General features: G+C 50.4%; 1 protein-coding gene across 1 annotated transcript in view; it reads right to left on the reverse strand.

Annotated features, from left to right (window-relative positions):
• Nucleotides 1-13,883, reverse strand: part of LOC135913380 (uncharacterized) — a 132,372-nt gene extending 118,489 nt beyond the window's left edge. Inside the window, exons 1-2 of the mRNA XM_065445974.1 lie at nt 13,794-13,883; nt 13,615-13,703 (exon numbers count right to left, since the gene is read on the reverse strand). Of these exons, the coding sequence (XP_065302046.1) occupies nt 13,615-13,703; nt 13,794-13,806 (102 nt within the window). The 5' untranslated portion in view covers nt 13,807-13,883. The remainder of the gene's footprint in view (nt 1-13,614; nt 13,704-13,793) is intronic.
• Nucleotides 13,884-15,060: the final 1,177 nt, after the last annotated feature.

Below are 15,060 nucleotides of genomic sequence, written 5' to 3' on the forward strand. Positions count from 1 at the left end.
CCTGATCACTACGACGGACACTGCAAGCTCGTTGTACGAGATTGTTTACACTGCGCCTCTTCGATGTTTAGCCGCCATGGTCGCCCGGTGAATGGATGTGATGACGCCACCACAGCGTTCCCTCGTCGTATAATGCGAAGCGTACTAAATTACTAATTAGTCTAATGCATATTCAGTGTACATGCTGTAAGCTTTAAAGTGCTTCTAAACCACGGTAAAGTAACTAATAATATTGTACTAAATGCATTTGTTTTATAACTTGCTTGTGCATGTAATGCACTCAGTGGAACGACAAACAAGTGAAAGAAGGCACGACCATGCACCGACGGTATGATCACGTGAGCCCCAGTTTGTCGACCGCCCAGAAGGCAACGCCCAAGGAATGATAGCCAGCCAGAGTGAATCTAGATAAACCAATGAAACTGGAGGCTTGTCGAAAGATAAACTGTGTCTCGGTACGATTCGTACTCTGGGGTGCTATGCAGGATGCGTCGAGTTTGGCGAAACTCGGGATCTTCACGAGCTCTGGCGACACCCCAAGATGAAAGCACGAATGGTACCGAGACACAGTTTATCTTTCGACAAGCCTCCAGTTTCATTGGTTTATCTAGATTCACTCTGGCTGGCTATCATTCCTTGGGCGTTGCCTTCTGGGCGGTCGACAAACTGGGGCTCACGTGATCATACCGTCAGTGCATGGTCGTGCCTTCTTTCACTTGTTTGTCGTTCCACCGAGTGCATTACATGCAGAAGCAAGTTGTAAAACAAATGCATTTAGTACAATATTACTAGTTACTTTAACGTGGTTTAGAAGCATTTTGAAGCTTACGAGATGTGCACTGAATGCGTCTTAGACTAATTTGTAATTTAGTACGCTTCGCATTATACCACGAGGGAGCGCTGTAGTGGCGTCATCACATCCATTCACCGGGCAAGCATGGCGGCTAAGCATGAGAGAGGCCCAGTGTAAACAAACCCGTACAACGAGCTTGCAGTGCGCGACGTAGTGATCAGGCTCGACGAAGGCCACTATTTCTTGGATAGTACTGTTCCTCCGTGGGCAATCTTCCCGTGCACTCGGTAAGACTGCCAGTAGCTTCGGCAGTCTTCGAAATATACAATTAGCTTCGCTTATACAAGCTTCGCTTATACAAGCTTTATACAAGCTTCGAAAATATACAATTTATCCATTCAGAATAACGCCCCCCCCCCCAAAAAAAAAGAAGATGCACTGAACCTCTGGTACATGCATCGACAGTGAACAGAGCAAACAATCTGAAGTATTTTCTTCATGCAAGCCAACACACTAAGATTCTCAATGCATTTTCATTTCGCCACAAATGCATAGGCACAACCGGCTTGGCGCAACATCCACATCTCGCGCTGCAACAAATTGTGCAATGCCTCGCTGTTTCATAGTGCGGCCGATGGATTACGCATGACCAAAATTCAGCATTGTGCATACTTAGTAACTTCACCAATGAAGAACCCCAAGTTGTTTATGAGATTAGGATTCATAGGTTACTTCACACAATTAGTGATATCCATTTATCTATTTATACTTAACCCCTTTCCCAAGAAAGTGAGCCATTTGGAAGGCACCCTGACAGATAAGTAGAACAATCGACAAAAAGTGATCAACCAGCGAAAAAGTCTGTTAATCACAGTAACGCTGACATTGAAGGCGCCTTAATTCCTACGTACGTTCCGTCGACACACCCGACTACGTTCGTAATGTTCCCACGAAGTGGGAAGCATTCTTTCATATATGCCCGCTCCGCCGCAGTATTCTGGAAAGCTAGCCACCGCTTAAGCACTGCCGCATCGATAAGCGCGTCAGACACATCTCTGACACAGTGGCTAACAGTAGTTTGATGGCGTCCGATGTAACGCTCGGCGCCGACGCTTCCTTGAAAACTCCCAGTCCCGTAGAAACGGAGGGCACAGATGACTTGCTCTACGACGGTGAGCGAATGAAGCCCGCCACGCTGTCTCCGCAGACGAGAGTCTTCGCCTAGCTCGTCACACAGCCAGCACACTGATGTCTTCGACAGGCGAAAATGACGCTGAAACTCCCCGTCGGTCATGCAGGTTAACGGGTCCGGACGGTCATACTGACGCTTGCTGCCGCTGGATGCAATGAAACAGGCTGCTGCTGCCGCCGCCATGTTCCCGAGTTGAACTCGGAGGGGGTTTCGCGATGTACGAGTTTAGCACGAGTTCGCCTGTCAATCAAAACCAGAGGTCACGCCCCGCGCGAGGCATGTAACTATTGCGCGCGCACCCACTACAGTTGGGCCACGCCCAACTTATCTTCCGGCAACAGCGACGCGGTGTCGAGCTGAGAGGCATCAACAATCTTGACCGCCGACATAAAACACGCACAATGCACTGTCATCGGTGATGTACTGAGCACCACTATCGAAAACAAAGCGTTGACTGTCGCTGGCATACATCTTCTCGGGCTGAGATGGCCGCACAACACGGTTTCATTGCCTGCATTGCGGCGCGTAGCGCACAGTAAATAATTATCGGCACGTCACTGTAGGTGCTTGCAAGGCGTCGAGGCGTCGAGGGGGACGACGATGCTGAGGAGTGCTTATTGGAGCAGTCGTTTCAGATGGCTGCTCTGTCATCGGTGATGAAACGGAGCCACAACGTCGTAAACACGATCAGCGTCCGAGAATCGCTCGCTCTTCTAGGCCCAGTGCAATGGCATTTCTTCATCACAAGCACTGCGCACTCAACAGTTCCAACACCTCTCTCCGTTCGAAATCTGATTTCATAACTGCACACAAGAGCCCTCACCTGCCAAAATGCGAGTGCTGCGGTGTCGTTACGATATCCATCTGCGATCGCTGCTGGCTCCAGCAGAGGTAATCCGCAAGCACCTTCGACTGCACAACACACTCATATACTGCGTACATGCGCTCAGAAGCGCCTTCACTGGGCAAGCGATGACAAGCGATGAATTCTGTCGCTGGGGAAGCACGCACGTTTCGCAATGTATCGCAGAGGCTTCGCGCACAAAAATAAACTGGTACATTTTCACTGAACTGCGTCACTACGCACTATAAAATAACATACCGCCATTTTACAGCGACAGCTGTTGTGTCGTTTTTAGTCGGTAAAGCGGGGGCCTTAATAGCCTAGTGAAGCGCCTGCGATAAACAGCCGTACCGCGGCGCTGCGTTTCTATTCCGCTAATAGAGAAAGAGTGGCCATGACCCTCCATGGATCATGACCACGGTGTAAGAATATATTATTCTTACACCGTGATCATGACCGACTTTATTGAGAATAGCACTGCAGCGCCCCTAGGCGACTTATCACCGTATGAACGCCCTCGTGCGTGCGACCGGCTTCAATGTACCACTTCTAAGCTTTCGCTTCCCTGTCGCCACTCACGGCAAGAAGTGCAAAATTTAATAATTTGCTCGATGTCTGTTTGTCATCACAAATTTCTAGCATTGAAAACGAAAAACGGATACCTAAAGAAATAAAAATGTGCGTTATTTTATTTGCCGTACTTTAACGTATTCGTTTGAGTGAAAGTGTAGGTGCAAGAATGCGCCGCATGTACCCCGTTCGCATGCGATGGAGGATAGATAGATAGCGCCCGAAAGATGAGGCACGCCCTTGACGCGCCCGGGAAAGGCGTGGCAAACGGCTCACGGCAAGTGTGCTGACAGACAGCGGGACAGTCACGGTATCGCTAAGTTGCGATAATCCGTTGATAACAATACGCGGCGCTGGCGCGTTTCGTTGTGCAGCCTTCTGCGCTTGAAACGTGGAAGCAGCGTGCCGCGCAGGGTGCGCTCAAGTTGTCATACGCGACTTTTTGTCTACATATTTTTTTGCCTGCACCTTCGGCCCGTTCCGCGCTATCTCCGTTCACTGACTGCCGTCGAGCAAACTCGGGCAAAACTCGGGTGAACGAGAAACTCGGCGCATCCTGCATAGCACCCCTGATCTGTTGTGCCATTACCACCAGCCCGGATTCCGAATCTGCAAGATGCAGAATTTATCCTGCGAGCGCCCAAATTCTCCCGTGACAAGTCAGGATGCTGAGCTGTCAGGCAGCGGTGTCCTGCGGAGAATCATCGGCGGGTAACATGTTCAAACGTGTCAGCAAGTGCCAGACAGCCCGGCGCCGCACCTCTTTTTGCCTGGGGGTCACCGCGCGCGCGAACTTTGAACCGGGTGGCCAGCGCGGTCGCTGGTTGGACCTCTCGGACGACCGTCGAGTGCTGGCATTGTATTGGGCCGTTTGAGTGACAATGGTTCCTCGGGGATTATAAAAGCCGCGACGCGCCGCCTGAAAAACCGGATCCGCCGACCCACCGGGAGCACAGTGCCGCTCTCGACTGGGGTGAGATGTGTCACGCGTTTTCGCCGGACGTCGCCGTGCGGGAACAGTCGCGTTTGCTGTGAGATCTCGGCCCCAGTGCCGACCCGTTCATGCCCTGTATAATAACCTGTATATAGTGTATAAAGTCCCTTTTGTTATTCTCATCGACGCCTGTCTCGGAGTCTTCGCTACCAACGCTCTGTCACGAAACGGGTGACGAGCGCTACGGGAACACAAATTCGTAATCGTGGTGCAGCGGTGCAAAGTCGTAACAGTGGATGGCAGCTACGGGATTGACCGGCATCAGCTACCTCGGCGCGGTGAGTGCCTGAAGTTTACCTCAAACACCAGACTTTCTCTGACACAGGTTATAGTAGCTCAGGGAAGGATTTGGTGTTGCATTGTGTTAACCTTGTGTGTTTCAAGCCTAGTGAGAGTGTTTTGAAAACCAGGGGATGCTGAGGGGGTAAACAGGGCAGTGTGTGAAATACTTGCATATGTCTTACTAGTAGTGTTATAGTAGCGTACGGCAGGTATATTCAAAAAGGGTAAACAGCAGGAGGACAGTGTGAACGATGGAGAAGTACAAGGTGAAGGAACTTCTCGAAATTTGTGAGGAGTTGGGCATTGAGTTGGGCTCAACCAAAAGAAAGAATGCGATCCTTGAGGTCATGAGGACTGGGGGCGTAACGGCTGAGGAAGCCGCGGAGGCCTGGGCGGATATCAAGGAACGTGGCGAGGAGTAAAGGAAAGAGAAGGAACACTGCGAGCAGCAAAGGAAAGAAAAGGAACGTCGCGAGCAGGAAAAGAGGGAGAAGGAACGTTGCGAGGAGGAAAGGAAAGAAAAGGAACGTCGGGAGTGTCAGGCAGAAAAGGAATGTCGGGAGTGGCAGGCAGAAAAGGAACGTCGCGAGGAGGAAAAGGAGGAAAGGAGAGAGAGGGAACGTCGCGAGCACGAGCCTAAAATGAAAGAGTTGGAGACCCGAAATAGCTCGCCGGCGCCTAGTCTCACTTCTAACGTTCCAATAATACGCGATCAACTTCCACCCTTTGTCGTCGGAGAGGATATGGCCAAATACCTCGTGAAATTTGAGCACGTGTGCGAACGGAATAGCCTTGAGCGATCCCTCTGGGCACAGAATCTGTTAGCCTTGCTTCCTGGGGAGCCATCAGACGTAATAACTTGCTTATCGAAAGAGGCGTTTGAGAGCTACAGTGATGTGAAGGAAGCGCTACTGCGGAAGTACAAATTGTCGCCCGAAGCTTTCCGGCAGAGGTTCCGGTGTGCAAAAAAAAGGCAAGGAGTCGAATGTTGACTTCGCGTTTCATCTAAAAGCCGACCTGGTGGAATGGCTGAAGGGCGAAGAGGTTTACGACCGCCGCGACAAAATCGTCGAATGCATCGCGTTGGAGCAGTTCTACCGTTGCATTGATGAGGATATCAGGCTCTGGCTGCAAGATAGGCTAAAGGAGGTTAAGCTAAACAAGGCAGCAGAGTTAGCGGAAGAGTATTACACCCGCCGCAGCTTGCACAGCAAGGCAGTGCGCGTAGAAAAAGCAGATAGGAGAGATGGGTTTTCCGGGAAGCCCGACGAACGGAAGCAAATCACGCGTCGCGAGTTTCGGAAAGACGAGTCCCTTACCAAAGAAACTGTAAGGGAAGGACAGAATACATCTCAGAATGCTAACGATGGTCCCAAGCAGTGAAACGATACGACGCGTGCTTTTGAAAAACGGAAGCTGCTAACTTGCTACAATTGCAAAAAGCAAGGGCACATCGCTGCGAGCTGCCCAGAGAAAATTGCTTTTGCAACAATACGGGAAACTAACAAAAACATACGACTATTGGAGCCATATATGCGGGAAATTAAGGTAAACGGCAAGAAGTGCCGAGCACTTCGAGACTCTGCAGCAACTATGGACGTTGTCCACCCGTCTTTCGTCTCCTCCAGTGATTTTACGGGAGAGTGCGCTTGGATACGGCAAGTGGCCGAGGAGGAGAGTGTCTGTTTACCGATCGCAACGGTTACCATTGAAGGAGAGTTTGGGAAACTTAACACAGAAGCCGCTGTGTCTGCCGCCATCCCGGAGCACTTTCCCTACCTCTTCTCAAATAGCTCGGAGCAGCTGCTGAAGGATCAGGGCAAATCATTCTATGCCGACGTGGCGTACATGGCCCTCACGCGATCCAAAGCGCGCCAGCTGTCAAGGGAACTTGACTTTGAGTCGGTGAGCGAACAGCGGTGCGGCACACGGACTGATCAAGGTAACTTGAGTGGCGAGCAGGCACGGGAGAGGCAGAGCTCGGAGGCTGGCCTGGTCGAGCGTGTCCTGGAAGTGACTGGGAGTGACGCGTCCCATGCTAGCCGCGATAAGGACACGACGCCGCAGTTAGGCGACGCAGGCTCCCTACTCGCTCCGGTTTCCGCCAGCTGGCAGGAGCTGGCTGCAGTTGAAAGAGAAACTCTGATTCGCGAGCAAAAGGAAGACTGTTCAATAGCCGATCTGATGAAGAGCGTCAAACTGGGAGTGAAAAAAAAGAGGGTTTCATTTTACGAGGAATCGGGCTTATTGTACCGCCGCTACACGGATAAGCAGGGTCGCAAATATGAACAGCTTCTGATTCCTCGGAAATATCGCCGACAGTTACTGGAACTCGCGCACGAAAATGCGTGGGCAGGGCATCTTGGCTTGAAAAAGACCAAGGCTAGAATGGCTCAGGGGTTTTATTGGCCGTATTGTTGGAAGGATGTCGAACAATTCGTGCGCTCTTGCGACACCTGCCAGAGAATCGGCAAATCCACTGACAAGTGGAAGGCACCGATGAAGTTGGTGCCAGTCATATCCGAACCTTTTTGGCTGCTAGTAATCGATATTGTAGGCCCTCTGCCAGAATCAACGAACGGTTGTAGGTATGTTCTGACCGCCCTGTGTGTCGCAACCAAGTTCCCCGAGGCAGTACCTCTTAAGGAGCTAAATTCCTCCCAGGTCGTGGACGCTCTGCTCTCAATGTTCGCACGCGCCGGGTTCCCTTCCGAGATTCATTGCGACAATGGCAGCGTCTTCACCAGCTGCCTAACTTCTACTTTTTTGGAAAGATGCGGCATTAAGGTAGTGCACAGCTCCATCCATCACCCGCAATCTAACCCAGTAGAGCGTATGCACTCGGTGCTGAAGCGAATATTGAGAGCCCTGTGCTTTGAGCGTCACTGTGACTGGGAGGCCTGCATCCCCGCCGCTATGTTCGCCTTGAGATCGGCTCCCCATGAGAGCACCGGCTTTAGCCCCGCGGAGCTTGTATATGGCCGGAGCCTAAGAACTCCGTTGCGCATGCTGCGAGAGTCTTGGGAAGGCAGTGACGACGACCCAAATGTAGTCTCGTACGTCCTCGACCTCCTCCAGAGGCTCGGGAAAACCAAAGATCTTGTAGAGAGCCACATGAAGGCGGCGAAAACCTTGTCAAAGGAATACTACGACAAGTCAGCAAAAAAACGCACCTTCGAAGAAGGTAGCCAAGTGATGTTGCTGCGACCGTCGAAAAAAAACAAGCTCGAGGTTCATTGGGAGGGGCCCGCAAAGGTTGTAACTAAGCTTTCCGATACCAACTACGAAGTTAAATTAGGGAAACGGCCCAACAAAATTTACCACAGTAACTTAATGAAACCCTACATTTAGCGTCGCGCGATTATAAGCATGACGATAAATGCTGACGATGAGGAAGGGGCCGAAATCCTGACGACGGCTGATATGAAGGTATGTGGTTTAGAGCTAATGGTGGAACAGCTGACGTTGGAAGCGCGTCTAAGTGCCGCCCAAAAGGAGGATTTAAAGGGAATCGTTTCAGTGTTTAGGGAGGTTTTTTCGAACCGTCCCGGAAGAACGACGGTCCTAGAGCATGACATCGAGTTAACCTCTGATCAACCGATCCGCAGTAAACCGTACCGTTATTCGCCCGTGCAGAAAAAAATCATGGCTGAGGAGATTCAGCGCATGCGTGACTTGGGGGTTATAGTACCAAGTGAGAGCGACTGCACGTCGCCCTTGATACTAGTCCAGGCTCCAGGAAAAGATCCGAGGCCATGTGTCGATTATCGGCGTCTGAACGCGATAACCTGAGATCAGACATATCCGATACCGAACCTGGAAGAAAGGGTAGAGACAGTGTCGAAGGCAAATTATATATCTACCCTGGATATCGCGCGAGGCTATTGGCAGGTACCCCTTACGGAACGGGCTAGCCGCTATGCCGCCTTCGTTTCCGCGCTTGGAACATTCCGGCCACTCATGTTGAGCTTCGGCCTCAAAAACGCGCCGTATTGTTTCTCTAGCCTGATGGACAGAGTGCTTCATGGTTTAGGCGAGTTCGCATTGCCGTACCTCGATGATGTTGCCATATTTTCGGACACTTGGGAATCACATCTGGAGCACTTGCGAGTCGTGTTGAGCCGGTTGAAAGAGACAGGTCTTACTGTGAAAGCAGCTAAATGTCACCTAGGTTGCGGTGAAGTGACTTATTTGGGCCATGTGGTGGGGCGCGGCCAGCGTAGACCGTCCGACATCAAGGTAGCTGCTATTTTGAACTATCCCCGGCCAACCACGAAGACGGATATACGGGCCTTTTTAGGTTTAGCTGGATATTACCAACACTATGTGAGAGACTACTCTGACCTTGCCAGCCCGCTAACCGACGCACTTCGGAAGTCGGAGCCCGTTAAGGTGACGTGGGACTCAAAGAAAGAAAATGCGTTCCAAATGCTGAAGCGAGCATTAAGCCATAAGCCGGTTCTGACGGCACCAGACTTTTCGAAAGGTTTCATCATTCAATGCGACGCGAGTGATCGCGGCATGGGAGCGGTACTATGCCAAGAAGATGCTAGTGGTCATGAACGACCAATTTTGTATTTAAGTCGCAAAATAAGTTGTAGAGAAGAGGCATACAGCACCTCTGAGAAAGAGTGCGCCTGCGTTGTGTGGGCCGTTCAGAAGCTGGCTTGTTATGTCTCCGGTTCTAAGTTTGTTGTGGAAACAGACCATTGCCCTCTAACTTGGTTAAGTAGCATGTCCTCTAAAAGCGGCCGTTTGCTGAGATGGAGCATGACCCTACAGCAGCATAGCCTCGTTGTCCGTTATAAGAAGGGAAGGTTGAACGCGAACGCTGATGCTCTAAGTCGTGCATTCTAGGCCTCGCTTCTTTCAGTGGCCTACTCGTTCCTACTCGTTACTTACCTTCTCTTACTTCGCGACGACCTGTCCTGTTCACAGGGAGACCGGGGTAAAAATGAATGACCTCATTTGCTTCCTCAGTAGTATGCTTTCGGTCCAAGCGATTTCAAGGGCACCATTCTATTTGTCATTATTATTGATGATTATTAATTGTTCCTGATATTTTGGTGTGTTGTTAATTTGAAAACTGGTTGTTTGAGCCTTGTGCACTAGATCGTACACCTGCCTCTTGTTGCAGCGCGAGCAAAAGGGGGATAGCAATTTAGTTAGGTTGATTTGGATTATGGCCTTGTCTGGTGTTTGACGGGAGACAGAGGGCACTTGTTCGCGTTGGGTGTTGCCTTTTGCCGGTCGGTTTTGCAAGCTGCAGAACGACCAACCGGGACCGGTGGCGAGAAGCAAGGGCTTAGGAACGACCCGAGCGGAGCTGGTCGAGGTGCCTTGGCGACAACGCGGTGAGCAGAGCTCCTGGCCTGGCGAGTTGGACCTGGGCACGTGAAGTTACCTGGCGTCCCGACACTGGACGTGAACTTGGACGAGCCTGACGAACGTGCGCGCCTGGCATCCGAGCCACGTGGAGGTAGCTCGTCTTCCCGGCTGAGGGCGGGGATGCTGTTGTGCCATTACCACCAGCCCGGATTCCGAATCTGCAAGATGCAGAATTTTTCCTGCGAGCGCCCTAATTCTCCCGTGACAAGTCAGGATGCTGAGCGGTGACGCAGCGGTGTCCTGCGGAGAAGCATCGGCGGGCAACGTGTTCAAACGTGTCGGCAAGTGCCAGACAGCCCGGCGCCGCACCTCCTTTTGCCTGGCGGTCACCACGCGCGCGAACTTTGAACCGGGTGGCCAGCGCGGTCGCTGGTTGGACCTCTCGGACGACCGTCGAGTGCTGGCTTTGTATTGGGCCGTTTGAGTGACAATGGTTTCTCGGGGATTATAAAAGCCGCGACGCGCCGCCTGAAAAACCGGATCCGCCGACCCACCGGGAGCACAGTGCCGCTCTCGACTAGGGTGAGATGTGTCACGCGTTTTCGCCGGACGTCGCCGTGCGGGAACAGTCGCGTTTGCTGTGAGATCTCGGCCCCAGTGCCGACCCGTTCATGTCCTGTATAATGACCTATATATAGTGTATAAAGTCCCTTTTGTTATTCTCATCGACGCCTGGCTCGGAGTCTTCGCTACCAACGCTCTGCCACGAAACGGGTGACGAGCGCTACGGGACCACAAAGTCGTAATCGTGGTGCAGCGGTGCAAAGTCGTAACACATCTTGGGGTGTCGCCAGAGCTCGTGAAGATCCCGAGTTTCGCCAAACTCGGCGCATCCTGCATAGCACCCCTGGTTCCCCATAGCGGTAGCCTCCTTGGTAAATTCGGCCACTGTCATTGGTGGGTTCCTCACGGGCCCGGCAAACAGTTACTCCTTCACTCCGCGCAAGAGATAGCGCAACTTCTTGTCTTCGGCCATCTCAGGGTCTGCTCTGCGGAAAAGGCGGGCCATGTCATCTGCAAACACGGCAACGCTCTCGTTTGGGTTTTGAATACGGGATTCGAGAAGGCGCTGCGCGTTGTCTCTTCTGTCGCCACTAGTGAATGTGTCTAGCAGCTGGGTGCGGAAGGCATCCCACGTGGTCAAATTTCTCTCCCGGTTCACAAACCACGCACGTGCACTGTCTTGAAGCGCAAAATAGACATTAGACAATTTTTTCTGGATGCCCCAGTCATTATAACTCGCGACACGCTCAAATTGGTCCAGCCAATCTTGGACATCTTCAAAAGCGTCACCATGGAAACTTTCTGGGACCTTAGGATTCTGCAGCGTCACCTGCGATGGAGTTGCAGTGGCCATGGCGGAAGAAGGTAGAGGCGTCCCAGCAGGGTCCTGCAAAGTGTTGAACTCGGGCGTCAGGCCTAGCAGGCGGCGACTGTATTGGTGAACAGGAGTTTCGACGAACGCAGGTGATTCCGCGTTCGATGTATAGCTCCGCGAAGGGTTGCCGATCATGAGGCAATCTTAAACCGCACCTCCACCAGTGTCACAGCCTAGTAGGAGACGGCAAAGCTGGTGTCGAGGATGTGTAAAAGCACTTTATGACCGCAGTCAACGCGACGTCGTTGTCGTCCCTGCTTTTCTACTCGCGCGCTACTTCAGCGTCGTTCTCATCACCTGGCACATACCCGTGGCGACCATATAGGATGTGGCAATATATCGCATGCCGTCGGTTTTATTGATTCGAGTGTTTTTCATGAATAAGAAAAGAGATTGCCAAAGTGGTACGGTACGGATTCTGTCTGTTTTCTCTGACTGGCACTTTGATAATTTAAATTATCGTTTAACACCCTCTTCGCATGTTTCAACTACTGCTCAAATCATTACTTTTACCCGCTTTTTATGACTGACATTTAATGGCCGTAATTTACTGTTGTAACATGCAGTTTTATGTTTGACAAATTATTGCTCTTCTAACACCCAATTTTCTATTTGTGATGCCTTAAATCCTATTCCGTAATGGCCTAGTGGCCAAGGTTATGGCAAAAAGAAAAATTATACGTGCGAGCGTAACTGGCCAGTTCGTGAAATCAGTGGTGTTTGTGTGAAGCTGCAAAGGAAGCGAACGACGAAGGCGCCTGGGCCACCGTGCTTGCTCCGGTTTGTCTGCTAATTTTGTCCGCACATATTATTAGAACTATGGCCAATGACAACGCATAAATTTGAGGATAAAAATCGGGAAGCGTCCTCCATACTCTATAATCTAATGCTTTGCAAATACAAAGTATGACACTCATATGCCTGAAGTTGCGCTCCTGAAATGTTTTATTATTCGATGACGAAAATATTCATGAGGAACCAACCCAGCTTACTATTCAAGCATGCATTGAGCATGCATTGGGAAGTGGGTATTTGCGGCACTATATTGTACTCCGTTATGGAGGGTGATCCTCATTACCACCGTGCCTTACCAACACCATCTAGACAGCACAAGGCTGTTTCACTCCGATTCATGGCGTCCCACTACTGGCGCGAAATGTCCATTCAGAAGGCTGGCGTAATGAATGCGGTGGTGGTAAAATCACTGTTCCCTACTCGCGAGCATCCTCGTTAGAATCAATGGTAGTAGGGCAAGTAACATGAGGTCATGGATCGGAGTGAAAAGGCATTGTGCTATCTAGGAGGCGTTGCCCTTACCCGTACGCGGAAGCGAACCGATACTTCGAGCGTCACTTCCTCAAGCAACGCGTTCGCAACCCCGTGAAGCGCCTGCCACCACCTCTGATCGCAGATGCTGCGAGCACAGGCGCGGTGTCTCGACAACAACGTCTCAAAGCGCTGTCACGAGAAAAGAATGCGAGAACGCTCCCCTTAACGTCGTGCCACCATGTGGTACTATGCGGTACTTAACGGTATTACCCTGCAAGCGGTACCGCCATACTGACCCACGGCGCGGTTACGCGGGCGTTATCTTCAAAGCGATCTACTTTGGGGACACAGTCCAGGGGGACCGATGGCTCGTAGCTCTGCGTGCGCTGTGTTCTCACCGCTCAGTTTGCGTTAAAGGGATAGACGGTATGAAGGTCACCTCACTCGCTGCTGCTGCGACGATTCCTCACGCCAGCGTCCTGACAGCGAATGTCCGCGGTCATCGAGTGTGAAATTTTCATGTATGCCTGTGGCGCGCTGACACCATGCTAGGCAATTTCCATAGTAACATAATGTTTACAACGGGGCCTTCTACCCCGGTGGCTGCTGCAGATGGCACGGCACCGTGAGCGTTCTCTTGAGTAAGATGTACGATGCTGACAGTGTAGGCGTCTAGGGCCACCGAGGGTAAATAGCGTCATGTGCGCGTTATAGCACCCATACGCTTGCGCGTCAACCGCGTTCACGAAGTGAGACGTGCCTGTCTGTGTTTCACCGTTTCAACTTTTTTTCTTAGGTATAAAAGGTTGGGATCTTCACCTAACGCAAAAAAGTAAGAAGTCACTATTGTCATGTCCTAAAAGCTTTCAAAATAGTTCTACGTCTTTGAATGAGACATTCTCACCGTTTCAATGAGGTTCAGCATACCTATCGGAGATTCTAAGAAAGGCGGCTGTTCGCTTTCTCCGGACAACTGGTAACCAAGTGTTCCATCTGCGCAATGAAGCAAAATGAGGTAGGCACAAAATATTGACCAACGAGAACATTACCATAAAAGGTGTTTATGAAAATTGATGCTCTTACAGTTGTAATGCATAATAAATATCCTGAAGGTGAGCAGCAGTCCAATAGTGGAACAATGCTGGTTCTTCCTCGTTATCTTCTTCTGGTACTGTAAATTGGCGGGGTTGGCCCCAGCGGTAATGGCTCAACCCACTGTGGAGGATATACACTGAATCGAGCAGTAGTAGGAAAAGAAAAACTAAAAAATATGCGGATCGTATTCGCGGTGGAAATCGATTTACGCGAATTTTTTGTTCGTGTTAGCCAAGAACGTTGTTGTTGTTTAGCTACTATTTGCAAGTATGAAACTGGTCGAACATATTTTCACTGTGAGGCACCATGCTCAAGATAAACTTCTATCATAAAGATTCAACATAACTTCCATTTCAAGAAGATAACTTTAGCATAAAGCTACATAAGGACGTTGGCCACATGTTTCCAACGAGTACGTTCATATTCAGCTTTTCTGGACACGTGCCACCTAGCGCCCCAAGCGGGCCCGGCACGAAACTAGCGCGCTTTCAATGGAACGAGCAAGTTTTTTGCGAATAACATATGCTGCAGGTCGATTATTGAAAAAGGCAGGTGGCGGACGTGTTCTGGAATCCAGTCCACACGAGCCAAATGCAGTGATCACGCTATGGCATGTTAGAATTTTGTTCCCACAGCGGTTAAAGATTCAGCAATGGAAGCCTATGGAAACGACGAAAATTTCTACTCATTTTTCGACGCAAGAACGATGTCTGTGACAAAACTACGGCGTCTATCGTAATACCCAGTGAATCGCATGTGGTCCGGAGACTCAGATTTCGATTGATGCCTATCTCGACTCTCCACACATGGCTTAAGACTGTTCCGAAAAGCGATCTTTTTAACACTGTCGAGAAAATTCACGTGGTATCTATAAAAAGATGCGCGTACCGCCTGGCGAAAACTTGGAAGTCGTGGTCGAGTGGTAAAGTCGCGCGCACGTATAATTGATACGAACCGCATCACGCTGGTTGCGGTTCGATTCCCGCTTCGCACTTTTTTTAAGCCGCATAGGACCTAGTTTTGTATTCTCTTACCAGATGGCAGGAACAAAAAACCCAATATTTGCTTTCGGTTCTGGTTTCTCAGCGGCGCAGTCTTTTTTTAAGCCGCAAAAGACTTAGTTTTATAGTCTCCCACCAGATGGCAGAAGCACAAAACTCAAGATTTGCTTTCGGTTCTGGTTTACTAGTGGTGCTCCTGAAATATTATGTTTTCTATTTTTACTTCCTAAAACATAGCAGTGTCATGTTCATTT

This window comes from Dermacentor albipictus, chromosome 1 (genome assembly GCF_038994185.2).
Source record: "Dermacentor albipictus isolate Rhodes 1998 colony chromosome 1, USDA_Dalb.pri_finalv2, whole genome shotgun sequence".
Taxonomy (NCBI): Eukaryota; Metazoa; Arthropoda; class Arachnida; order Ixodida; family Ixodidae; genus Dermacentor; species Dermacentor albipictus.